Raw genomic sequence first — 25,522 nt, forward strand, 5'->3', positions numbered from 1 at the left:
TTGTGCAAATGTTGAGATACACAAAGTGAGAAGACTGGTCTTTGACAATTACCAATATTGTCCAGTTTCTTTAAGGTTAGTACATAGTGGAACACAGTCATTACGAGATAAAAGCAAGATCCAAGGGTGACCGAGCCAGTATGATGCTCTTCATCGGTTCCTTTTCTCACCAAAGAGTCTTTGAGTCTTCAGCATTTATCTTTTCTTCTTCCTTGATGATGTGACCTTGTCATCCCTCTTGACCTTCAGGTCTGCTAGTAAAGCAGACGCCTGAAGGTTTTGGGCAATATTCTCAAAGAAAACAAAAACGCATTGAATCTGAGCAATGTCACCAAATAATTTGGACAGGAAATGACCGCTGACCTCTGTGAAGACGTCTCCATAGCGGGGAAGGTGAAGATCCAGCACCTTAAATAAGATGAACATCACAAACGCTAGAAATGTGAGCATCAATGTCTTTATATTACCCTCGCAGGTGTATTTTCCGTGAATTGCGAGCATGGCATTTAAAACACTGGCAGCATGCAGGATGAGGGAAACCTCAAAGCCAAACTCACTAAAGAAGACCAAGTTGTAGCTCAAGATCGACGACAGCATAAACATTAGACAGACGTTTAGATTCCAGCCAATGATGAAGGACTTACTCCAGAGGATTACTAAGGTAAAGAAGGGAAGAGTGACCCATTGATCCAAAATTGCAGAGGGGTGAGTCTGATACAAGATCCGCCCCAGTTGTATGGGTCCATACACGATACTCATCCATGCAAAGGTGTAAGCAAAGTACGCATGGAGAGAACCAACTGTTTTATTCCTCTCTGCGAAGTATGTTCGAAATATCCAGTAAAAGCCAATGATGACGTAGCCGATGTTGACGAGAGCATTTAGCGGCATGGCTAACTTTAACCAATCAGGGAGCTTGTATGATCCAATGGTGAAGTCCGGTTTCTCGGCATAATGTTCAAATCCAAGATCCACTTTGATTGGGTCGAAGATGCCGTGTGAAACGACCATGATCATGAGGGATGTACTCACAACCACTGGTAGTAAGCTCATCAACACCGCCATACTTCCCATTCTGGTTGTTTATCTTGAGTCGTGAATCTGAAGAGAAAAAAACCTAATCACAATCAGGAAATTTGGAAAAGTTACTTTTACACAAATCTTGGTAGGCCTAGGTCTCGTCCTCTGCAAAAACCTAGGCCACTCCATCTTTTATTTTGAACAAATACAAGGTAGAAAGCCTATCTTTTAGGACCAAACTAAATCAATGAATATTTTTCCCTTTCCTTGAGTCTTGACTCAGTCCTATTTCTCAACGCTCACAACTTTTTAGTCTACTCATAGATCAGAGATGTCATGCAGCCCTACTAAACAAACAAACATGTGAAAGGGCTATTAATTTTGGCTTTTACCCAAAAAAGGGCTGTTTCATCAAAATTATGGCTGTGCATGAACTAATTAACACTACACCCAGCTACTGCACACCCCATGCAGTGCAGCACTTTCTATAGATGTGATACGCGGAGCTGGGAGGGCATTGTGCTTGCAAGAAAGGGTTGAGACTATAATATAAATAATGAGATACCAGCCTTCTAAATCATGGAACAGCCCCTTCTACTCTCTACCATAGCGAAGCGTGTCTATAATACAGTGTATGGCTGTGCATACAGTTTAATTTATAGACCAAGTAAACGTCCATTTAAATTAAGGAAAACAATATGAAAATTCCATATACAACTACCTCCATGGTATACTATAGCACTACTGCCTGGGTAAATAAAGGCAATATTATAATCAGTGATACTATTTGTGAATGAGGGAGGCTACAGTAGTTGTGCTGGTCCATTTAACTCTCTTTCGAAAATGTGAATACCAATAGCGCCATTTATTGATGTACCTTGCCATCTCACTTAGTTTCTACAAAATGGTTGATTTTACTGTTTTCTAACAATTCAAAATTAATATTTACCTGCCAAGCCACTGTCCATACAGCGCAGCTAAAGAAAGAAGACGGATGGTTCAGTTGAAAGAGCGCCCTCCAGTGCCGCGTCAATGACACATTCTTCACACACCCACTGCTAGACTTGTGAACAAGTCGTTAATGGTCTGCCGCGGTGAGGTAGTCGAGTTGTGGCGGTGCTATCGCGAGATCATAGCTCTCGCGCGAACTGCTGGTTACCGACTTCTACTCCCTTGAGATGAGTAGCCTAGCGGGGCCAGCAGTCTCGCGAGAATACCGCAGGAATCGCGGGGAGATTCGGAATAGAGTCGGAACGCTATCACCGCGACAGACATTTAACGACTTGTCCACAAGTCTAACCCACTGCTGGATGGTGGTCTTGCGGCATCGAAAGTGAAGGAAAGCTTACTTTGAGACCCAAATTCTGGTCTTGATTCTGATCTGCAAGACTCGTCGGCATCGTGTGCATATAGCGTGTTTGTCATGAGTTCTTTTTATACTGGATTTCACATGTGAGATAATTGGTTATCGGCGTCTGCCACGTTAGTAAACCACAACATAATTGCCAAACAGTACCCTTCAGTCGCCATAATCAAGACATAAATTTATTTTGGGCACATACTGAAGTACCATAATATTATTCATGATGGCCCCAATGAGTTTCTTCTTATAAAGACATAACGTATTTTATAAAGTAGGCTACTTGTGCACGTCTTTATATGATGCATTTGGTTTTGTCTTCACGTTATTGCTCACTTAGGACAATGATGAGTTCACCCGGCCCCAGAGGAGGTTTCTGCACAAGACCCACTGATAAAACCTGGACCAAAAAGTCATTACATGATCGAAGACACAAACTCTATCCGAATCATCAAAGTTTCACATACTCTTGAGAATTGTTATACTATTTTCGGATTTTTAACTCATGTACATAATCATCTATGGTCTTCTAACACCGTAATAAATTACCCCAGTTCATCGAACAACCTTGGGGTGTGGGCTGAAATCCCCAAGTTCTAAAACTGTAAAAGCACCCAGCTGTTCACTCAGTGAAAGAGTGGAATGCTGATACGAACAAGTCCCTTGTTTCAATTAGACCCGAAGGCCTTACTCTCAGCCATGAGTCAAATGCCCCACCATATGTTTTTCTGACATAATTTATGTCTCAAAAAAACACAAGGATTTAATCAAAAGAAAATTTAAGGGTTCAAACTTTTTTTTCTAGGTAAATGGATACTGACCTTGGGTAACCGTTAAAGTTGAAAACCGATAACAAAGAACTCAACAAATCATAATAGGGCATAGTAATTTAATATTAAAATGAAACTCAGAGCATCTCTCGGGACAGAGATAAGCCAATCTCAACTTTCATTAGTTTCAATAAGATACAACATTTGCATATTATTTTCTCCTTGGCTCAATTGTTGAGCTGGTTACTAGGTCCTATCCCCTGCAGATATCAGTGCTTTTTTTTATTAGAATGGGCAAATGGAACCAGACTAATATTTTCATTCCAGCCTCGATAATTAATCTTCGGATGTAATTGAAACTTGCTCTTGGTGATTATGGTACTCGATCTTCACAACGACAGAACATTATTATCTTGTTAAGAATAATAACTGATTACTCTAAAAATTAAAATAAAAAACACCTCTAATGAAAGTAATTATTTGAGAGAGAAAAAACCCAGAAAAAAACCGGGGTTACATACATGCCTTTAAATCCAATAAACAACCAAAAGACTAGCGCAAGTTTATTTCCCTATGGGTTGGAAGTTTTCCACACTTTTAGAGTTATCGCGTTTGGACACCTGGCGGCCAAACAGATGTGTGTTCAATTTTCTAGGATTAATGAGGCTAATATTTCGTTTTTCAACAACTGCCTATAATATCGGGGATTTTGTGCATGGGACATTAAATACACTTATTGGTATGAAATTCTATTGCTTCTGCAAGCTCTGTCTGCTGGAATAATATTTCAAAGATGCAGCCCTGAGCTGGCTTGATTGTTGGGTAAGTAATGCCGTCGGTTTTGTCTTACTGCAGTCGTGCAAGGTTTTTCTGAATGACCATGGAAACGCCGAGTGAGTTTGTTTGTAGTCAAGTGACTTTCCGTGGTAGTTTAGTGTTTGAGTGTAGGCCTATGTGTTGTACCATGGAGTTTCCTCCATGGTTGTACTTCACTACAAGCTAACATTGACACTAATTGGTAATTACTTATTAAACAATTGTTAGCATAAAACAAATACTTGGTAACGAGAAATAGAGAGCTGTTGATAGTAAAATCATTGTGAGAAACGGCTCCCTCTGAAGTTACGTAGTTTTTGACAAAGAAGTATTTCTCACTACAATTTATGAATTGATTTCGAGACCTCAGCTGAGGTCCCGAAATGAAGCATCTGACACTCACGACCGACAAGAGTGTTTTTTTCTTCCATTATTCTCTCGCAACTTCGACGACCTCAGCTGAGGTCCCGAAATGAAGCATCTGACACTCACGACCGACAAGAGTGTTTTTTTCTTCCATTATTCTCTCGCAACTTCGACGACCAATTGAGTACAAATTTTCACAGGTGTGTTTATTTCATGCATAGGCCCTATGTTGAGATACACCAAGTGAGAAAACTGGTCTTTGAAGAATTACCAAAGGTGTCTAAATGCCTCAAAGGATTCTGCTATGATCCATTGTGCTGGATTTATTTGACACATTGTTTAATGAGGTATGCAAGACTGAAATAGTGAATTGGCAAAATGATCAAGGTTCATGTTATGAAATGTGTTATCGGTGTAATACTAATAGGTCAACATATTCGTAAAATAATCACTCTCTCGGAACCTATAAAGGTTGTCTCGAAGTTTCAAAAAAAGTCTTTAAGAAAACGTTGAGACTTTATTAAACTCTGGTTTTCTGAAAGCAAGATTGTTTTTTAGAAGACAGTGGGTGTCATATTTGGGCATGTTGTCCACTCCGTTTCGCCAATCTGTTAAAAAAATTGAAGCTAAGAAAAAACAATGTACAAAATTAACAGATAAAGGCTATAAGTCTGGAATTAAAAGATACGGTAAGGTTACAACTGCAAACTAAAATATGTTCGTTGTTTTTATCCGTGAACAGAAGTTCGAAGGTAAACGATTGCCCGGTCACAGAGCATGATGGCATTAAAACATCAGCATTTCGGATTGACCTTTCTCGTCATTGCGTTGGTAACCCAGATAGAGCAACACCATTCTTGCGTTACTGATGATTTGGTTACCGGCCAAAGTTTTACCGTGAGAAATACAAACATAGAAGAGACAGTTGAAAAACCACATATCGGTCATTTGGAACTTGAAAATAGCAAGATTTCACAACTAGAAGAAGATCCTAAGGAAAAAACATCGATTCCACGAACGGAGGACACGACTAAAGAAAAAGACGGCACTTCTTCTGTTACAAAAAGTCCGACAACGAACTTAGCCTCAACCACCGGAGCAGTCAACACTACCACTTCCCGTGCTGCAATAAGTCTGACAACAAGTACAACCGCAACCATGGTCGACGCCACCACTTCTCATGCCACAATAAGTCCAACGACAAGTAAACCTACAACCACAACCACTGTCGACACCACTACTTCCCGTGCTTCAACAAGTCCGACAACAAGCACAACCGCAACCATGGTCGACACCACTACTGCTCATGCTATAATAAGTCCGACAATAAGTAGACTCACAGTTGGCACCACTACTTCTCGTGCCACAATAATTCCGTCAACAAGCACAACAATCATAGTCGACACCACTACATCTCAAGATACAATAACTCCGACAACAAGTAGGCCTACAACCGCAACCACTGTCGACACCACTACTTCTCGTGCTACAATAAGTCCGACTGTAACAAGCACACCCGCAACCATGGTCGACACCACTACTGCTCATGCTACAATAAGTCCGACAACAAGCACACCCGGAACCATGGTCGACACCACTACTGCTTATGCTACAATAAGTCCGACAACAAGAACTGTCACAACTAGCAAAGAAGCTGACACGACTACTTCCCCCGCTACAAAAAGTCCTAAAACAATCGCAATCACTGCCACAAAATATGTCGGTACTCCTACTAGCTCTACTTTAAGTTTTACATCAAGCAAACCCGACCCTACTACGTTTCGGTCCACAAGAAGTCCGACAATAATCACAGCTACAACCGGTAGAGCAGTCGACACTACCACCACAATCCTGCCAATAACCACAACCACACAAGTCACCATTTCCCCAGCCTCTGATACAACCTCCTCCCCAGCCGCAAACTTGTACACACCAGTGTTTTATGAAGACCTGTATTATGCCGAGGTTGAGGAAAGTTCCCCGGTCGGTACGACCCTTTTGACGGTGCAAGCGATGGACTGGGATGAGGGGGCAGCCGGGGTGATAATGTACAACATATCCAGTCAAACTCCGGACGGTGAAGCGTTTGGCGTGCATCCCGAGACCGGAGTTGTTGCTCTTCGGCGAGAGTTGGACCGGGAGGAGAAAGGCCGTTATGTTATGAATGTAACGGCAACCGACAAAGGTAATATCAAGCTTAAGATAAGAAACTGGATACTATCATTTAGATGATCTTAAACTTACAAAACTTGTGATCAAAGTTTATACGAGAATGGTATAACAATGGGGACTTAAGGGACGCTCTGGCAGCAGACCCCTTGCGAACGAAACATTCGCAGCGAAAACAGGGCTGTGACATTCGTGTTGCACACATTCGCAGAAGATCTAAATTCTTATTGACCAAACGTTTTTTTTAAATTATCTTTGGTAATTCTCATTGACAGGGCAACCACAACGAATGGCCGTAGCTGTGCTGGAAATAGTCGCCTTAGATAGCAATGACAATGTGCCGATTTTTGATCAGGTTAGATATGAGAGTGTCGTCAGTGAAGATACCCACTCGTATAGTCGAGTTCTTCACGTCACTGCATCGGATAAAGATTTAGGTGAGCATTGTTTTGTTGGTTGACTCAACGTGTATAGTACACGGGCCAAATACCCAAACCTTGCACCCAAGGGGATTTTTAAAACACTCTTTGAAACCTTTACCCCATGGGCAATTGAAATCTGGGTGTCTGCAAAAAAAATCAGGAGTGGGTCATGACGTGAGGGCACTTTTTCAAAATGGCGGCTGAATAAACGTAACAATTGTATAGCTACCTTCCCTCTTCTACTCACAGAAGCAACACCTTTCCCATGCCATGTGAATTGCAGACTCGCGGGTGTGCACTACTAAGTATAATGTTACTACTGGTCGGCAAAGTGCGGGAATGTTGTATGTAGCTGATAAACCCGTTTGTGGGCACAAGTTCGATGGAAGTTCGAACGACGGACTAAAGTTTGCCACTGGGCAATTTTGCCTGGTACCCAGGATATTGAATATTAACTAGTGGTTGACAAAATGGTCGCTTCTCGAACTTGCCCTCTGTTGCGTTAGCCAGCGGAGAGTTTCTGTGCGCAGGCGTGAATAGTACTCCTATATATGGAGTGCGTTTTGGCGACCCGCACCAAACACTGTTTCGGTTGTTGGTCGTTGGTTCTGCTGTTCAGACTGAACAATAACCAAGTTGTGAGCTCAGTTACCGTTTTGGTTATGACGTCAGAAACAGTTTTTGGTTGGGGTCGCAAAACCCCCTTATGGAAAGGCTAATGACGTCACCCGTATACGCATAAATAGTGCTTAATCCTGCAGAATCCCGAAAAGTCAACAAGCCATTTGTATTTGACTCTGATATTTTTTGGTTTCATGACTACTCTGGCGAATGAATGTTTTTACCTATACATTGCTTTAATATAATGACGGTTTTTTAAACTTTTTTTTCTTAGGACGAAACAGTGAAATAACCTACACACTATCCGGTAACCATAGAAACAAATTTACCATCGATGACAAAAGTGGACTTATCCGCACTCTTGGATCCCTCGATCGTGAGAGGGTATCGCACTACAACTTTCTGGTCATCGCAACCGATCGTGGCATACCAAGACAAGAAGGGTTTGCAGAAATCTACATCCGGGTGGGTGACGTCAACGACAACCCACCGAAGTTCCCCTCTGACACGATCGACCTCGTGGTTCCTGAGAACAACTTGCCCTTTGACCTGATCGGCCAGGTCACCGCGACCGATGCCGACGAGGGACCGAACGCCATCATCTTATACGCGTTCGTGCAACGCGTGCGCCAGAGCTGGTTCCAGATAGACCGGCGGACCGGGGTTGTCCACACCCTGTACCGGTTCGACCGGGAGAAACGGGCCGAGTACGAAGTCACCGTCAGGGCGTCGTCTGGACGGCTCTTCAGCGACGTTCGCTTGGTCATCCACATCGGAGACGAGAACGACAACGCACCGATAGTTCCAGCCAGCCAGGTCATCTTCTACAACTTCTACGAGGGAACTATTGGCTATAATATTATCGGCAAGGTTGGGGCTCTTGATAAGGACGTCGGTGACTCCTTGAACTACCACCTACTCGCCAGTGCGGTGTCCCTTGGGATAGGAGACAGGAGGCGACCAGGGGGTCAATATGGTGTTATCAATCAAAGAGTTGGTGTAAGCTTCTCTGTGGACCAGACTACTGGGACTATCTATGCCTATCACCAAGAACCTTACTCTGAATTCAAGCCATTGACTGGGCATCTGACAGTTAACGTTTCGGGTAAATATAAACATGTTTTGGATTGTAAAAAAAAAAATTACTAGAGCAGGATTTCAACCTGCGACCTCCGGAGTGCCAGTGCGACAGGAGATCCCCAACTCAGGGATTCTGTCCCCTAATGGAAAAATGTGTACAAACTCATTATGATAGCGCCCTCTTTGAATCCTCCTCCTCCAACCTATGTTTAAAAATCCAGCGGACAAATTTTACCTGGGTCACCGGCGCCCAGTTTCTTATGTGCTTTAGTCTTTGATACAATAATTCTGAATAAGCAACCTATCAGAAAGATTTGAAACAAATTTAAAGTCAGAACAGGAGAGAAAAAAGTTTGAGGGAAGTGGGAGTTTTAGTCACTTAAAAACGAGTTTAACATAATGCTTTCTTTCAGATGGCATTAATAGTGTTACCTGCAACTGTACGATCTACATGAAGCAAGTCACATATACAACATTCAAGAACAGCATCTCAATGCGACTCCGTATCCGCTCAGACAGAGAGACTTTCCTCTCCCGTCACCGAGACCTCCTAGCAACCATCGCCGACATCTTCCGAACAGACGAGGAGCTCGTCACCTTCTTAATCCGCAGAGGTTTGAATGATCAAGACCATGGAGTTACCACCACGGAAGCACCGATGTTGAGGGTGTCTCTAGCCGTCAGGCGACGGGACGGGACGATCATTCCAACGGATGAGCTCCAGTCGATGATCTACCTCGAAGTGGAACGCCTTCGGACTCTAGTCGACATGACTCCCGATTCTATCCGATCACTGTGTCTTCTCCGGCCCACCGTCACCAATACATCGAGTGTGGTTGCACCGGTCGCACTTGGACTGACCTATGTATCTTTCAATGTTGTTCTTCTAACACACTGCCAGGCATCACAGGGATCATGCACATCCGTGTCGTGTGGCAAGTTTGAGGAGTGCTTGGATGTGAAAGATGGATTTAGATGTCAGTGTTTATTTTCAGGTAAGAACCCTGAGTTTTATCTTGAGTTAGGACGAGTAACTAAGGACTAGCCTCGTTTGTAATAACCCCTAAAGTGTCATGGGACTAGTCCCAAGTTTTGACCATTTTCGTGAATGGTTTGGTTGAGTTTGAACAAGCCATTATGTCATGAGACAAAGGATGGGCAATCATTTTTATAATAAAAAAGCTTCGATCTGATAGCATGGTGAATATTTTATTAAAAAGCCAAACCCTCCATCTCATGACAACCAAACCAGATATTCCTCACTGCTATTTCCAGTAGGCAACGGTACCTGCCAACCTCCGTTTCCAGCCGGTACTTGCCCAGAAGCAATTTGCAATAGACGCGGGACGTGTACCGTGGACGAAGCGGGGGAAGTAAACTGCTTGTGCAGAGACCACACGAGATACGACGGTCCACACTGCGAGATGACAACGCGCAGTTTTACCGATGACTCTTTCCTGGCATTCAAGCCGTTGGGGCGTAGTGAGAGGAAATTCCACATCACGTTACGGTATGTGCCTGATAACGATAATGAGTCAAGTTCAAGCTGGGCAAAACTTAATAAAGCTGCTAAGCACAACAAATTTGCTAAGCATGAAATTTCTTCCTTAATAAAAATAGGATTACCAAACCAAATTTCCACGTGATTTTCAGTAACAAAAATACAGCTGAAGCAATGTACAACAATTGGTTGGTAATCCTGTTTCAACAAGGTAGAAATTTCATGCTAAGCAAATTTGTGTGCTTAGCAGCTCTATAAAAATTGGGCCCAGAACGCTTGATACGGAAGCGTATATTGCCGCCACAATAAAACAAATTTCTTGTCGTGTACGTATACGACAAGTTCAAGCGTACGTACACGATAGGAAATGTTTTCGTTTCCATCCGGCAGCTATACGCTTCTGTACAAATTAAGACGAGACTGTGAAACGGATGCAGTGAACTGGTGTTTGTAGATTCGCCCCTTGTCCATTATGGCAAAAGCCTTATGTCAAACTTTCAGTCTTATGACCGAAAACGGGATCAAGAAAAACTTCATTAAAAAAAAGGTGAACACATAAACGACAATTTATGTATTATCACAAGACTAGTTATCTGTGTCACATCTTCCCCGGTGTACCCTACACCCGTTCTTGTGTCTCCTCTTGATTCTTCATTTCGTGTCCATCGTGAGGATACTACCTATACTAAAACAAGAAAACTACCACACAAAAAAAAACATTTTAAAGATCAGAACATCAACAACGTTGTAAGTGCTAAAGGCACTTGCTTCCCCACCCCCAGCGTTGCCGCTGTTCCCAAGGAAACAATGTGTTTTATCAATGTAATAATAATAATAATAATAATAATAATAATAATAATAATGAAAGCATTTATATAGCGCCCCACAAAGAACGGAGCGCTTTACAATATACAAAGAAACAAACAATGCAAAGACAAAGATACAAACAACCGTACAAGCAAAAACAAAAAAAAACTAAAAAAACAATTAATAAACATTAATGTTAAACTATTCTGCTTTATTTTTCTTTCTATTTCGAAGATTCAAGACCGCTAAACCGAACGGTATCTTACTGTACAATGGTCCGTATCTAAGAGGGAGGGGCGAGTCCATCGCACTCCAGATCGTTGGTGGCCGGCTACAGTTCATCAAGTCTAGCAGGATGGGCACCAGTGTAGTCAGTGCGTCCATTGCAACTGACGTCAGTGACGGACGCTGGCATGATGTTTATGTTAACAACGTAGGAGGGGTAAGGTTGAATTCGGGTTTCTCAATATTATTACTAACCAATAATCACGAAAACTTGTAAACCAGTGAATCGTGACGTAACGGATGATTTTTTTGTGAATCTCCTGAAATAGAATATTTGATTCGCCAAGCGAGGGCGCAAGCATTTTATTTTTAGGTTGCAGTTTAATAGTGTTGTACTGATGTGGCAGAAGATTCGCCCCCCCCCCCCCGGAGATTCGGGTGCCCCCCCCCCCCGGTACGGCAAATGCATCACGCCGCCATCTCGGACAAGCAAACCATACAAAACAAAGATGAAGTAGTTCTAACAAAGAAATCTAAACAGTGGAGTATGAGGTGCTGATGTTAATATTTTGAGACATAATATGTGCAAAATAATTGCAAAAAGCGTTACACTCAGCAATCGTAATTATACATTTAGCCTAATTTAAAATGTGTGCAACACAGGATGGACATATTAAAGAATAAACAATAAAATAATAAATTAAAATAATAACAAATACGAAATGGTTCTTCTAAAAAAGGAGAGAATTGATAATGAATAGTTTAAATAAAAGCTCACTAATAATACAAAACCAATTAAAATAGGAAATTTGAATACTATCTGAAAAGTTGAGAAAAGAGAATTTTGAGTGGTTAATTAATTGCCGGGCGTCAAAATAAAACCTGGTAAAAGCGTGCACATTAAATCACTAAGTAAAACAAACTATTATATATACTTACATCTGTACAAGCTTTAAAGACACATAAATGCCGTTCATAAACTGGGTTTCAAATTTGTTGGAACAGCGAAATTAATGTGTAAAACTTAAAACTAAATGTTAACAATATCATGCCAAAGAGTTCACGATGTTAAAGGTAATGAGGCCAATCAAGAACGTCACTGAATGGTATTACATTCAATATCGCTATCAAGTTCCTCCACTGCATATAACTTATTTACAGCCAAGCAGCTCAAAACGCAACGCGATGAAGTCATTCCACTGAACGGGCACGATGCGAATCTTGACGGCCAAGACGGGCTCGAAGAAGTGCCTCTCCTCGATGCCGTTGTTATCAGTGTTGCCATTGAATATCTGGAAGGAGAGAATTATGGCATAGTTAAATTGCTTATCATCGGAGAGTTGTGAAATCAAGGAAGGCTGATCATTAGCCTGAACATTCTGACGTTAGACTTCGGGGCTCGTGAATTACGTCAGAGAATGGCATCCTGCCTGCATCAACACCTGTTCATAATCAACTTTCACCTAAATTTATAATTTCACGTACGCAGTCAAATGCAAGTACATGAACTGAACATAAACATATGGAGACGATAAAGAAAGGGGGTCAGTCTAGCTGAATGTCAGCTTACCTGAGTTTGATCAAGTTGGTCTTTCACGTCGACAAGATGTGCCGGTGAGGGCGGTTCGAACTGCACTTTGTACTTGGTCACCCATTGCACATGTTGCCAACGCCCCTGTGTGAGTACCCCAGTGACGTAGATTGGGTTGCCTAAATCCACCTGTATCCACTGGTTGGTATCCGCTACACTGGGTTGCCATGCTCCTATGGCGTTAGAGTCATCAGGCGGTATCTTGTTGAGACGGCCACCACCCGGCGTGCTCACAGCTATATAACCTCCTTGGTGTTCCCAGTTACTTGATGCGGAGAGGCTCTCATCGGGGATCGAACCATCTTCAAGACCGAGTTTTTCTTTCGGATTGGGAAACAGAAATAAACAAGAGTTATTGTCGCCTACATTTACATAGATGACTCAGCAGAAGAAGAAGAATTTCAAATCAATTAGTATTAACTTAGGCCGAATTTAAGCTAATACTACTCTCTGTGATTACTCACCAAAAAACCCGCAGCCCTTAATGGGGGCGCACTTTCCGTTGCATGACAGAGATGAAGTATTCTGTGGAACAAAGTAGAAACAAAAACATCAATAGACCGATTGCGCTCCGTGCGTCGCGTGACCTATAGTGGGTATTAAAATGTAAACAAACACTGCGTCCTGCATATGAACGTGCGATTAAAAAGACATGATTACTGTTGCAATTTATTGTTCAATAAAGACTAAATTCTCGAAGAATATTCCGGAGTTTGTAACATGGAACCTTACCGGTGGCTGAACAATGACATGCAAACACAGTAAACACAGTTCCACCAAATAGGAAATTCCACGTTCACTCGAACGGAAGGTTCACTCGATATGTTATGTGTTTGTTCACGGAGATTGTGGTTTAACATTGCCCTCATTGTATAGTGATTTTGCTGCCAATATTTTCAATAAAAATCTGCCGAAGAAGCTGTAAATCCCTTTATTTTCACCCTCAAATTGATAGGAAGGGGGTAGCTGTCAGCTATGAGTTATCACAGCCCGAGTTCACGCCGTGCACAGCGTAAAATCCACGGCGCGTGAGCTTGCTCAAAGTTCAAACCTCTGTTATTTTACGCAGTTTACCCTAGCCCTGGTGGCCTTGCACTTTCGTATTGTACTACAGTGACGTACTGGATATCAGGGTCCGTTTCTGGACCAATTTTTTCAGGGTCCATTTCAGGGTCCAATTTTGTAATGATTCTTTAATTAAATTAAGAAAAATTCAGGTTGAGTTCGTCAGTCATGAAATAAATAGACAGATCGTGATGATAAATTTATTTGAAAAAACACACATGAACGAACTTTACAAGTACCTGACAGGTCATTGGTTTTGCAGTTGCGTCGTAGTACGAGAAATACCGCATTCCTTGAAAACTCTCACTGACGTGCTCAGCACTGGCGTTGTTCATCTGACATACTTTGTTGATGTGATCGTAGTTGAATGAGAAACATCCATGATGGCTTAGACACCGAGCCGAACAACGAATTGCTGAGATGCCCGAGATATCCATGAAGGATTGGCCTACGAGGGCGTGGTGCTCTACCGGCTGGTACGACACCACTCGGCAAAGACCACTAACACTGTAAGATGCTGAAGTCTCAAGAAACATCTCAAGCGAGAGGAAAATCAAACTACCCACAATGGCCATTTTCTCACTCTGGCTTGAAATGGTGAATTGCTGAACACATCAGGCCCACAGTGCACTCCTGGAAAATCGTGGTTTAACTTAGACTGTAAGGGAATCCGTTGCCACGGTAACGAAAACGCTATACATTCTGATATCCTTATACGTCACATAATAAAACCAATACTAGATTGGAAAACCGATCTGATTGGAAAACTGATCTGACCTGTTGACAACAAAAAACTAAATTGATTTTTTACACACTGAAGAACAAAGCAATGTTTTTATTTGACAAATGACTCAGGTATTATTTTCTATCAATGCTCGCGCTCTCAAAGATCAACAGTGTGCCACTATTCCGTACCGTACAACGTAGGAGCAGGATACTAATCAAGAATGATACACGTAGCATGGCATTTCGGCCTTTTACCGTCAAATGTGGTTTGCATAATCTTTGTGTTCTTGAATTATGTGGATGAGCAGCTCTATGAAAAGTTTACCCTGGTGTGTGTACAGGAACGTGACTGATTCGTCATCAGAAGTGAACTGGAATAAATTGATTGTACCTGGCGGTTGTGCTGTTTGGTTCTGCATAAATTGCTCTATTAAGTATTGTTACTTTACAGTAACTTGTTGCCCTGGAAACACTGCCAGCGTGCTACTGTTATAATAACTAGTTGTACTGTGTGGTTCTGGGTTGAATTTTGCGGATAATTAATAAATGTCAATTATTAGTAACAGAATCAAAAACTGTACCATTATTGACCTTTTCAATGTATAAACGTTGGTTGAAAATTAATCAATGCATTGATTAATTGCAATGTACATGCAATTCCAACCAAATTATGATAGATTTTTTCAAGTTTATCCAAATCTGTGTAATTTTGTATTTACACAGAATATTCTTCTTGGCATAGATGGATGTATCGAAGACGCTGCACATTGGAACATAGATAATGCTGATGCATCATGTATTGGCATTGGGTGGCTCGAAAAACAACCCAGAACACAGTAAGTCCATTTCGATAGCTTTGAGCTATTTTTCTTCAAGTTATGTGTGTTGTAAAACAACGGGGAAGGTGTTACAAATAGCTTGTGAACTATAGAAAGAGTATAGTGGGATTTATTTGGAAAGGGAACCAAAACAATCCTTTTGTGTATGTTTTCTTGCTTGATGTCAATGGCGTAATCAGGGAAGGGGATGGGAGCCCCTCCCTCTTCGTTCTATTATCACAAAAATGAGATCGACAAAAAAATGAATGGTTCTGCTTAAAGGCAGTGGACACTATTCGTAATTACTCAAAATATGTATAAGCATAAAACCTTACTTGGTAACAAGTAATGGGAGGGGTTGATAGGATAAAACATTGTGAGAAACGGCTCCCTCGTAAGTGACGTTGTTTTCGAGAAAGAAATAATTTTCCATGAATTTGATTTTGAGACCTCAGATTTAGAATTTGAGGTTTCGAAATCAAGCATCTGAAAGCACACAATTTCGTGTGATCATGGTGCGACAAGGGTGTTTTTTTCTTTTATTAATATCTCGCAACTTCGACGACCGATTGAGCTCAAATTTTCACAGGTTTGTTATTTTATGCATATGTTGAGAAACACCAACTGTGAAGACTAGTCTTTGACAATTACCAATAGTGTCTAGTGTCTTTAAGGCGTTGTTCCTACATTTGTATTCACACATACCTTTATCGGGCTTTAAGCTTGATGGAACGTCATTGTTTACAACGGTAATACAAGTACTCAACTAAAGTTTTCAATTTCAGTAAATATTCATATGCAGAAATCGGTCAACCTGGTGAGGTTGTATATAAAAACTATAAGCTACTATTAAAAAGTAAACAACGATACACGTTACTTTACATTATGCTTTATGACAGATTCATCAATCTGAACGGACCATTGTTTCTCGGAGGTCTGCCTTCCTTCGTGACGACAACTCAGGTAACCTCCGCCCACTTTGAGGGATGTCTCAACGCCGTCCAATTCAACTCCAAAGTTCTCGATTTCTCAGTTCGACTCAAGAATGTCGGCACGTCACCGAGGTGCAAGAGAAACGAGACAGTGGAGACCAAAGTCAAAGGTAGATATTTGTTGTATGGTTTTAAATCTCGTTCGAACAAAAAATGTGAAATTATGAAAAAGGTGTATACTGTGTCCAGTGAACAGAAGACATGGTAAGTAGTTTTCATGTACGGACATCTTTTGATTGGCATAAATCAAGAGATCGGTTCTAAAAAAGAATAATTTACAGACTCGTACCTTCAATTTCGATAGAAACTTGACATTAAATAAAACAATATCAAAGTTGTATAAAACTTCAGTAAACATGTGACAATTTTTTTTTCTCCGAGGTGGTCCAATATTGTTTGTTTTGATACGTTATGTTTTACTATTCATCAACTTTAATCCCCCCCCCCCCCAAAAAAAAAAAAAAATACCATACAACATTCCTTGATGGGTATTCCTAATGGAAAATTCCCTGCAGATACCTTTTACTTAAAGGGCCTGGATGTACACGGATCGAAATCACTCTTGAAATGAATGGAGTGGCAACTATTTTTTAGAAGCCTACATCAGCTTTCGATAGAATAAAGCATTCTGAGAAACATTTCACCTCGAAGTGATGGGGTTATGTCTAAACATTAAGTTCGTATGCCCCAAATATTACTTTGAGAAGCGTTACCGCAGTGACGCTTCTCAGTTTGTGCATTCCTATAATACGGATTAGTCTTCCTGCATGCTGGAGAAAGCAAGCTAGAACAAGAGCAAGCTAGTCGAGACGTTGCGACCACTTCAAGAACCGAGTCTGCGGTAGTGCAGCTAATTACGATCCTATATTAAGCTGTAGTAGTCCCATCCTACTTTCGCCCGGGTAATAGTTAATAAGCAGGACAGTTCTTTACTGAGAAGTCTCCCGAACATCCGATAATACTACTCCACGGTAGTAGAATAAAGAAAGACAGTTCTCTAAGAACAAACTCTACCTGGCAAGTAGATACACACAGTGTGTTAATGCAAACCAAATACATATTGATACCTCATGCAATGCCTCAAAACCTGTAGACATATTGTTTGCTCCGGATTTTCGGCAATGTCTTTTAAAACAATTCACATGTTAGTTTTATTGTACACATTTACGATTAAAACAATCGAACAGTTCTAAAAACCAAAGGTATACTTTGCCTTTAAGTTAATTTTGTAATAAGGCACCGCCTAAAATAGAGACATCTTGACTCGTTCCGGGTCCGGGTGCTCAAGTCATTCAAGAGCAGTCACAAACACTTGACCGTGTACTCGTTGCAAACACTCTGCCCTCATAATACAGGCATTCTTACGGAACAAGGAAAATAATACGTCTAAACAAACCTATGAGACAATGTTTAACTAATACATGGGTTGATAAAACAGTACAGACATTGTATATTTGGTTTGCGGTAACACCATGTGTGTATCTACTTGCCAGGTAGAGTTGTTCTTAGAGAACTGTCTTGCTTTATTTTACTACCACGGAGTAGATAATCGGAGGTTCGGGAGACTTCTCAGTTCTGAAAAGAACTGTCCTGCTTGTTAACAATTGCCCGGGCAAAAGTAGGATGGGACTACTACTTTAGCTTAATATAGGATCGTAATTAACTGCACTACCGCGGACTCAGTTTTGAAGTTGTCCCAACGTCTCAACTTTAAATGTCAAGCCATAATGTTATGTTTATATTGACGGGGATTTTCAGGACACCCATAGTGTTCACCACTCTTAATAATTGTTAGCACATCCCATCGGCAATTCATACATGAAATATTCAGAAGTTTTGATTATAATTGCAAATGTGATGTTTTGATTATGAAATAATATGCCCTCAATCCACTAACTCCCTACGTCATCGAGGCTTCGACCGTAGAGCATAACTAATTTTTTCTCTTTGTAATGCAGTACCACGTGCAGTGAAGTCACTGTCAGCTCGCTCTAGATTGAGATCCCTCGTCGTCAAGTGGAGCCCGCCAAAACATAAATCGGAACAATTGATTGGCTATCAGCTCTCCCACGTGGAAGGTAACTTTGGCTTAACCACATTAATATTAGGCACCTCCCCGTACACGACCTGGGCCCAACTTTATAGAGCTGCTCACGCAGAAAATAATGCTTAAAAGATGCTTGCTTAGCAAAAGAAAATAGCAGGGAACAAGTCACAAACTGTACACCATGACGAATACAATTTGTTTGATGCTCTTTTAGGAAAATTGTGCACTAGAAATAGAGTTGACCATGACATGTTTTTCTTCAAGTAGCACATGTCACCTTTATTTTTAATTGTTTTAATTACCTTGTGCAATCCTCGTCTTTAATGGCCAGATACTGCACCCGGGCTATAAGGAACACTTTACAATGTGTTTCATAATTTCCTCTTATTTTACAATATTATAAATAATAACAGCTGAACATGATTTCATCCGTGCCTCATTTCTTCATACGAAAAGTTGATACAAAACAGACCTCCATGAAATATAAGATTTTATATTATTTTTTAAGTTCCTCTGAGCTGTGTATACATCATGCTTGTATCAGTCTGGGCTCTGTGACTCCATTATGTAATGTCACACCATAACATTGTCTATAATCTATTTCACAGACTGAGGCGTGGAAGGAAATTAGTCTGGGGCAAATATTATCGATGGACACAAATTCAATCAAGTTAAAATATTTAAACCGACTAAAACGTAATAGCCGAACGGGGTTACCAGAGCAGGTCCCTCAAATTGAGCCTTTTATTAAAAGCAAATGATTAAATTACCTTTCAGATTTATGTAAGCTTCTATTTTTATTTTAGTGTCTTTGTCTAACCATGGAGGAAGGAACTTCCTTTCTCTGTGGTCTAACCAGACTGAAAATTGAATGTTTCTTTCTAAAACACATATAAACCCAAAGTACATTTCCCCCTGGACTGCAGGAAACAAGCTTTGAGTTTCGTTTCCCTGTTTGGGGACTTCGTTTAAGTGTGTTGACTTAGATGCATTATTGGTTTATTAAATGGGACAGGTTGGGTAGAGTTTGACTCTCTCTGTGCTTTTTATAGCATGGTCATTGATTACAGGGGTATTCCGTGAGTTTTCGGATTCGCCGATCACCGAGGAAAATTGTTCAATTATATGAAAACGGCATTCGAAAAAACACTGTTTTGGGAAGTTTTGGGTAGAAGCACATTAGAATATCTCAATATCAAACTACATTTCGCCATTCACTGACCTAGTTTCACCTCGACCAATTTGTTCATTTCACTCTTGCAATATTCCTTCTGTAGGAGTGAAATGTTATATGTTTTTTTATTCGACAATAATATGAATCATTTTTTTTATAGTTGGCAGTATTTTACGACCGCATATGGCGGTTTCAACTGCAAATTTTCTTTCCATCGCAAATGTAGTTTTATCTTGTATTTTTACTGACTTAAATTTGTTGTCTTGTTAATCAAGTGTTAAAATAAATAGTATTTTATAAAAGCAATAATAAAAGAAAACCATGAAATTGTTACTTGCGTTTTGGACACACGCCCTTCACGCGGTCAAAAATACTGCAAAATGGTCGCACAACTAGTTTCACCAACAGCACTGTGCTTTTCTTTAAGCAATGCTGCTGACGCCAGAGTTGATTAAAACAAACTAGAACCAAGTGAGTGAACTGAAGTAGTTGCCCCTAGCTGCATGCTGGTTATTAAATATTGTTATCAAGCCGGGTCAGCCCCTTTCACATGAACTTATTTATCAGTGGTCCTTGAACGAATTGCCTCAGCGATAGATCTCGACAGTACTCTGCAGTGCATGACCCTTGTAATTTATAACCGAAATTGAGACATCTTTCAATGGATGACAAGTACTAAAGAGATAATGGGCCCAATCGATCTGCAAAAAATAGGTTAATTAAATAAACCACAAAGCAACAAAAAATGAATAACAATAATTTAATAATTCGAATTAAAACTGTTGAAACGTCAGCGAAGCTTTCATGAGTGACGATGGATACTTAATACGACTTAGTCGTTTTATTAGATTGACCAATTAAACCTACTTTAAAAATTGATTTGTTTCTTCTTTGATTAAATAAATTGCCCGTGCATGACCTTTGTGGGTTAAAAACCGAGATTGAGATATATTTTAATGGGTGATACCGACGGGTTGTTGGTGTGAACACGGGGCAACCTCTATATTTAAACTAAAAAGATAATGGGCCAAATCGATCTGCAAAAATATAGGTTAATTTAATAAGCCACAAAGCAAAAAGGAAAAAGAAAAGAAAAAATAACAATAAAAAATACTACTAATTAAAACTGTTTAAACGTCATCGAAGCTTTCAAGATGGACAGTTAATAAGATTAGTCGTTTTATTAGATTGACCTCCTACTTAAACAATAAAAAACTTCTGTGATTAAATTATTTACTCCTGCAAGACGCAGGAAACAGTCGAACGTGGCAGATGCGCACCCGCAATAATTATCCATCGGACGGTAGGTTGGTCGTGACTTTGCTGGATATTGAAGAATTATTTCGAGAATATTGGAATCAATTTTTTGCCTTCAACAATCCCTTATCCCGTTAAATGGTTAAGGTCACACAAAACCTTTAAAACCGAAGCCGGAGTTATGTTCCATTTCAAAATAAAAAGAAACAAAGTATTTGTCAATTTACCAACGTGTTCAGGGGTGGATTTCACCAAGAGTTCAGATTCGTCTTATCCCGAGTTCGGACGAGTTTTACCCAACCCAACTTAGGACTAGCCTTAGATTTTTTTTATATCTCCTTTAGGACTAGTCCTAAGTTAGGATTATGGCCCAACATAGGACTAGCCTTAGGGTTTTTCATATCTCCTTTAGGACTAGTCCTAAGTTAGGATTATGGCCCAACTTAGGACTAGCCTTAGGTTTTTTTCATATCTCCTTTAGGACTAGTCCTAAGTTAGGATTATGGCCTTTGACTCTTTGTGAAATTGACCCCTTGGGTCATTTCACCAAGAGCTAGTGCCTTTAAGATATTTTTCTACTCTTTTAATTTTACAATACTCGCTCTATAAATGACATGCCCTCTTTTTCCAAAATGGTAGTTTTCAAAATCCAAATACCCTACAACCGATGTCTCCATTCAATTTTCCATTATTTACGACCACATTATTGATATTGACAATAAACATACCCAAATATAAGCAGTCAAAACTCATAATGAAACCGATCATTCAAACAAAACAGGTTGACTGTTCAATTAGTTGGAAGTAAAACTTCACACTTCCTCTATTTGATCGTTATCATTTAGTGTCAAGATTCTACAACCATTTTGTTTTGATAAAGGGTTCAATATACACGTTTATAAGAAGCCGAAGTGTACAATAATAATACAATGGTCGTGTGAATACATCCGCTGGATGTTATTCGGGCATTCATCTTTGTTTATTTTCATTGGTTCAAAGATTTCATTAGTCTCCTCTGGGTCCCAGCATGTTCACAAGGACGTCATAATTAATCCTAGCGCGTTGAATGTAGGCCAACTATACTGCAAAACAACGGGTATAGTGATGCCAAATGAATAAAAACAAAACCGCTCTTATCGTGTACGTACACAATAAGTATTATGTACATACACAATAACTGTTCGTACGTACATATTCATCATGTATGTACGTGACAACTACCATGATAATTTTACGCACATCAGGTTGAACCTATGCGATTTTTTTCGTGTGCGTACAATGATAGATTTTTTGTGCGTACAGTGAGGCAAAGTGAAATGCAATCCAAGTGCAACGAGAGGAGTCTATTTTGGATTTTGTTTGCGACGCGGAAATATTGTAACTTTGGGAATTAATTTTCGTGGACGATTCATTAATTTTTGTGGTCAATTGGTGCTCGACTTTTGATCGAGGTATCAAATATTTAACTTATAGTTTACGGGTGTTCGAACTTGAAATTTTCTACCTCTATCCATTCGGAATGCCTAGTCCTAATATCCTGAAAAGCGTACATGGGATTCTTATAAGGCAGGGGACACTATTGGTAATTATTCAAAATAATTATTAGCATAAAACCTTAATTGGGAAGTAGTAATAGGGAGAGGTTGATAGAATAAAACATTGTGAGAAATGGTTTCGTGTGACAAGGGTGTTTTTTTTCTTTCAAAGTTATCTCGCAACTCCGACGACCAATCGAGCTCAAATTTCCACAGGTTTGTTATTTTATGTACATGTTGAGATACACCAAGTGACAAGACTGGATTTTGACAACTACCAATAGTGTCCACTGCCTTTACAAACCTGCACTAGTTTGCAGCGCTTTGAATCGTTTAGCAAAGGCACGCTTTACATTTCTGTTAATATTTAAAATGAAAATAATATGATATGAAAACTATTGTGAAATTGTATGATAACAAATCTAGTGGGTGTCCAATTATCGTTAAAACCAGTGGCTTGTAAAATTGCATATAATAAATCCAGCTTTTGACTATGAATACTATCGTAATATGGACAAGGGAGTATAGACCGTTCCACTGTTGATAAACAAACCACGCTGGTCGGTATGGACGGGGAATGTTAGAGCGTAACATTCAATCTTGTAAACAGATGTTCTAACCAGTGCAACATTTTCTCTACTATTTTAGTAAAAAGAAAATACATCCCAGGATCGGCTGCTTTGTTTCCAACAAACCCAACATTATTTTTGAATATTTTGTGTACCATTTCTACAAACTTTAGCTATCTGTTTTTGATTTGCATTTCATGGCTTTCCATATTTTTCCAACCTTGGTTGTCAAAAACTTGAGCTGTGACGTTGCACATGCAATAGAAAGATCTCTTAAAAGGTAGTGACAAACTTAATTGGATAACCCGCAACGAACCTTCGGCATCACACACGAGGTCGGTTGGCGCTCCTTCTCAGTACACTTAATTGGCTTACCGTTGAATCGGTGCGTGGAAACTGCGTAATATTACTTTTCATAATTTGAAGGATAACCATTTCTAAGGAAGTGCAATCGATATCAAGATATCGCTAATGAATTAAGTGGAACGTGAGACGCCAATTAAGAAGTAACTGCTCTTTGTGGGATAATAAAGAAACCCAAGAAGTTTTTATTTTAAGACTGAAATTTCACTTTGCACCAGAAGATGAAAAGTACAGATATGTCAGACGATACCAATTATGAACTACACCGCGTGCTCTTTTTGTGGAATAATAACGAAATCCAAGAAGTTTTTCATTTCAATTCTGAAATTTCAATTTGCACCAGAAGATAAAAAAAGACAGATACGTTACACTGCTTGTCCTCGACCCAGCGAATATAATGTTTTTCACAATGGTTGTGCTTCTACATGACTACACGTTCTAAATTAACGATTTGATTATTGTACTTTCCTTTGTAATTCCTTTGTCAAGGTTTGTGTGTTTGATAATGGGTTTGTTTGATGATAAATCGGTTCGTGTTTCTGTTATGAGCACTCACACTTGCGTCTGTATAGTTTCATTTATTTTACCTTTTTTCACAGCTTTGATATAAAAATGTATAATACAACAAAAGAAGCAGTGAATTAGCTGTTGCAAACTGCTATCCAACCAAAATGACCTATGGTGCCCATGCACAAAAAAACAATATAGCAGAGTCTTTCTCAAAGGTTAACATGCTCGATAGAGAAAGACTCTGCAATGGTCGAAACGTCAGGCCACTAACTATTTAGCAAGACAAAAGTGAGTAATAAATTTCGTCTGGAAACGAGTAACACTTCTTCAATATTCATCACCAACTCTAATTGAAAGTTTGATTTTGAAAAGTTGACACCAAGCTTTTTTTTTTATTACCAAAACATTGATGTAATTTGTTTTTGTATGATAATGACCGGAACGACTTTGTCTGTTTTCATTTCAGTGAACGATGTGGGTGAGTCAATATCAGATACTTGGACAGTGATGATTAACGGCCCAGTGCAGTCCAGTTACACGATCGAAAGGCTCACACCAAATACACGTTACAAAGTCACAATCAAGGGATATTCCACAGCTGGGTTTGGCGAGTCTAGTACAGTTGATGCAACTACCAAAGCCAATCGTATCCGTTAGTTATGTCTTTGCATGTGTAAATAACAACTATACGTAAACAAAAACTGTGTTTTACACATTTTTCCTCCATGGTTTTACCATTACAAGTTTATTATGACAGTAAGATATGGAGTTAAAAAAAAAAAAAATTAAGAGTAATTAAGCCATCCAAAACATTTTTTTTGTTTCAGTAACTGTCATGCTGGCTAGTCCTTATTATATTCAATTAATGTGAATATTTATACCGATTGCATAATGGTGTGTTTCTTTACCATACATGATAATGATTAACTCTTCCAAAACTCAATGCGTGTTAGACACGCTTAATTCACCGGACAAAAGTTAAACTGTTATAAAAATGTTTCTGATTATTGCCAACTTTTGATATGAAGAAATAAGGAGGGCACAATTCAAAACTTGTCCAGTTAAAACTCTTAAATTCAATTGTGGAAAAATATGAACATAAATCGAACCTTCCATATGATCTTGACTGCCAGAAAGGCTCTGGGATGTAAATGATCATTCTTTTGTAAATGAAAGTTATGGTCTATACCACTTTATATGTACATCGTCTGTTCGTTTGGGTGATTTTAGTCCTGGCAAAAGTTTCAAAATAACTTGTCAAGTTACGACAGCCATGACTTTTTATCAGAGAAAAAAATAAAACCGACATATCCAATATAAAGCCTCCAAACATGGAAGACAAGTTTTCATTTCACAACTTTACAGCATCAATTTTTTACAGACTGGAGGCGCGTAAAAGTAGCACTTCACTAATAATTGAAGAGGGAAACTGTCACAAACAGACTTGATTAATTGACAGCAATAAACCCAGTTCAACCTGAACTTTAGCATTATGGATTGTACATCCGGGATATTGGCTACTGTTGTACATTTTGTTATTGTTTCGTTCTCGTTTAGGGGTTACAATTGTTGTTTTAGGTGACGTAGAGGAAATTAAAAACTACAGAATGTTTGAATTGGTTGGGTTGAATGTCGATAGACCAAAATTTTCCATTGCGCGGTCTTTATACACAAAGGCACATAATGTTCGACATTGTCGAAACCTCCATGGTTTTTGA

At 39.7% G+C, this 25,522-nt stretch overlaps 3 protein-coding genes across 6 annotated transcripts; 1 reads left to right on the plus strand and 2 right to left on the minus strand.

Moving 5' to 3' along the window:
* On the minus strand, window positions 1-2,035 carry LOC117307054 (transmembrane protein 187-like). 2 transcript variants are annotated; one of them, XM_033791695.1, is made up of 2 exons: window positions 1,970-2,035; window positions 1-1,101 (listed from the first exon to the last, which is right to left on the minus strand). In XM_033791695.1, the coding sequence occupies exon 2, from the start codon at window positions 1,072-1,074 to the stop codon at window positions 196-198; it is 879 nt and encodes a 292-aa protein (XP_033647586.1). In that variant the 5' UTR covers window positions 1,075-1,101; window positions 1,970-2,035; the 3' UTR covers window positions 1-195. The 2 variants fall into 2 exon arrangements, with proteins under 2 accessions (XP_033647586.1, XP_033647587.1); XM_033791696.1 differs by lacking the exon at window positions 1,970-2,035 and adding an exon at window positions 1,742-1,818.
* Window positions 2,036-3,785: 1,750 nt separating this feature from the next.
* On the plus strand, window positions 3,786-24,649 carry LOC117307248 (cadherin EGF LAG seven-pass G-type receptor 1-like). Of its 3 annotated transcripts, XM_033791936.1 has the most exons (12): window positions 3,786-3,972; window positions 5,075-6,517; window positions 6,777-6,938; window positions 7,819-8,649; window positions 9,038-9,619; window positions 9,900-10,134; window positions 11,167-11,374; window positions 15,263-15,375; window positions 16,257-16,459; window positions 18,308-18,427; window positions 24,271-24,490; window positions 24,530-24,649. In XM_033791936.1, exons 2-11 carry the CDS (start codon window positions 5,110-5,112, stop codon window positions 24,459-24,461), a joined length of 4,053 nt encoding a protein of 1,350 aa, XP_033647827.1. In that variant the 5' UTR covers window positions 3,786-3,972; window positions 5,075-5,109; the 3' UTR covers window positions 24,462-24,490; window positions 24,530-24,649. The 3 variants fall into 3 exon arrangements, with proteins under 3 accessions (XP_033647827.1, XP_033647826.1, XP_033647828.1); XM_033791935.1 differs by having other exon boundaries at window positions 24,271-24,649; XM_033791937.1 differs by having other exon boundaries at window positions 9,903-10,134; window positions 24,271-24,649.
* Window positions 11,839-14,584, minus strand: LOC117307249 (retinoschisin-like). Its single transcript, XM_033791938.1, has 4 exons — window positions 14,053-14,584; window positions 13,213-13,273; window positions 12,728-13,068; window positions 11,839-12,449 (listed from the first exon to the last, which is right to left on the minus strand). Exons 1-4 carry the CDS (start codon window positions 14,386-14,388, stop codon window positions 12,309-12,311), a joined length of 879 nt encoding a protein of 292 aa, XP_033647829.1. The 5' UTR covers window positions 14,389-14,584; the 3' UTR covers window positions 11,839-12,308.
* Window positions 24,650-25,522: the final 873 nt, after the last annotated feature.

This window comes from Asterias rubens, chromosome 2, assembly GCF_902459465.1.
Source record: "Asterias rubens chromosome 2, eAstRub1.3, whole genome shotgun sequence".
In the NCBI taxonomy this organism is placed as follows: Eukaryota; Metazoa; Echinodermata; class Asteroidea; order Forcipulatida; family Asteriidae; genus Asterias; species Asterias rubens.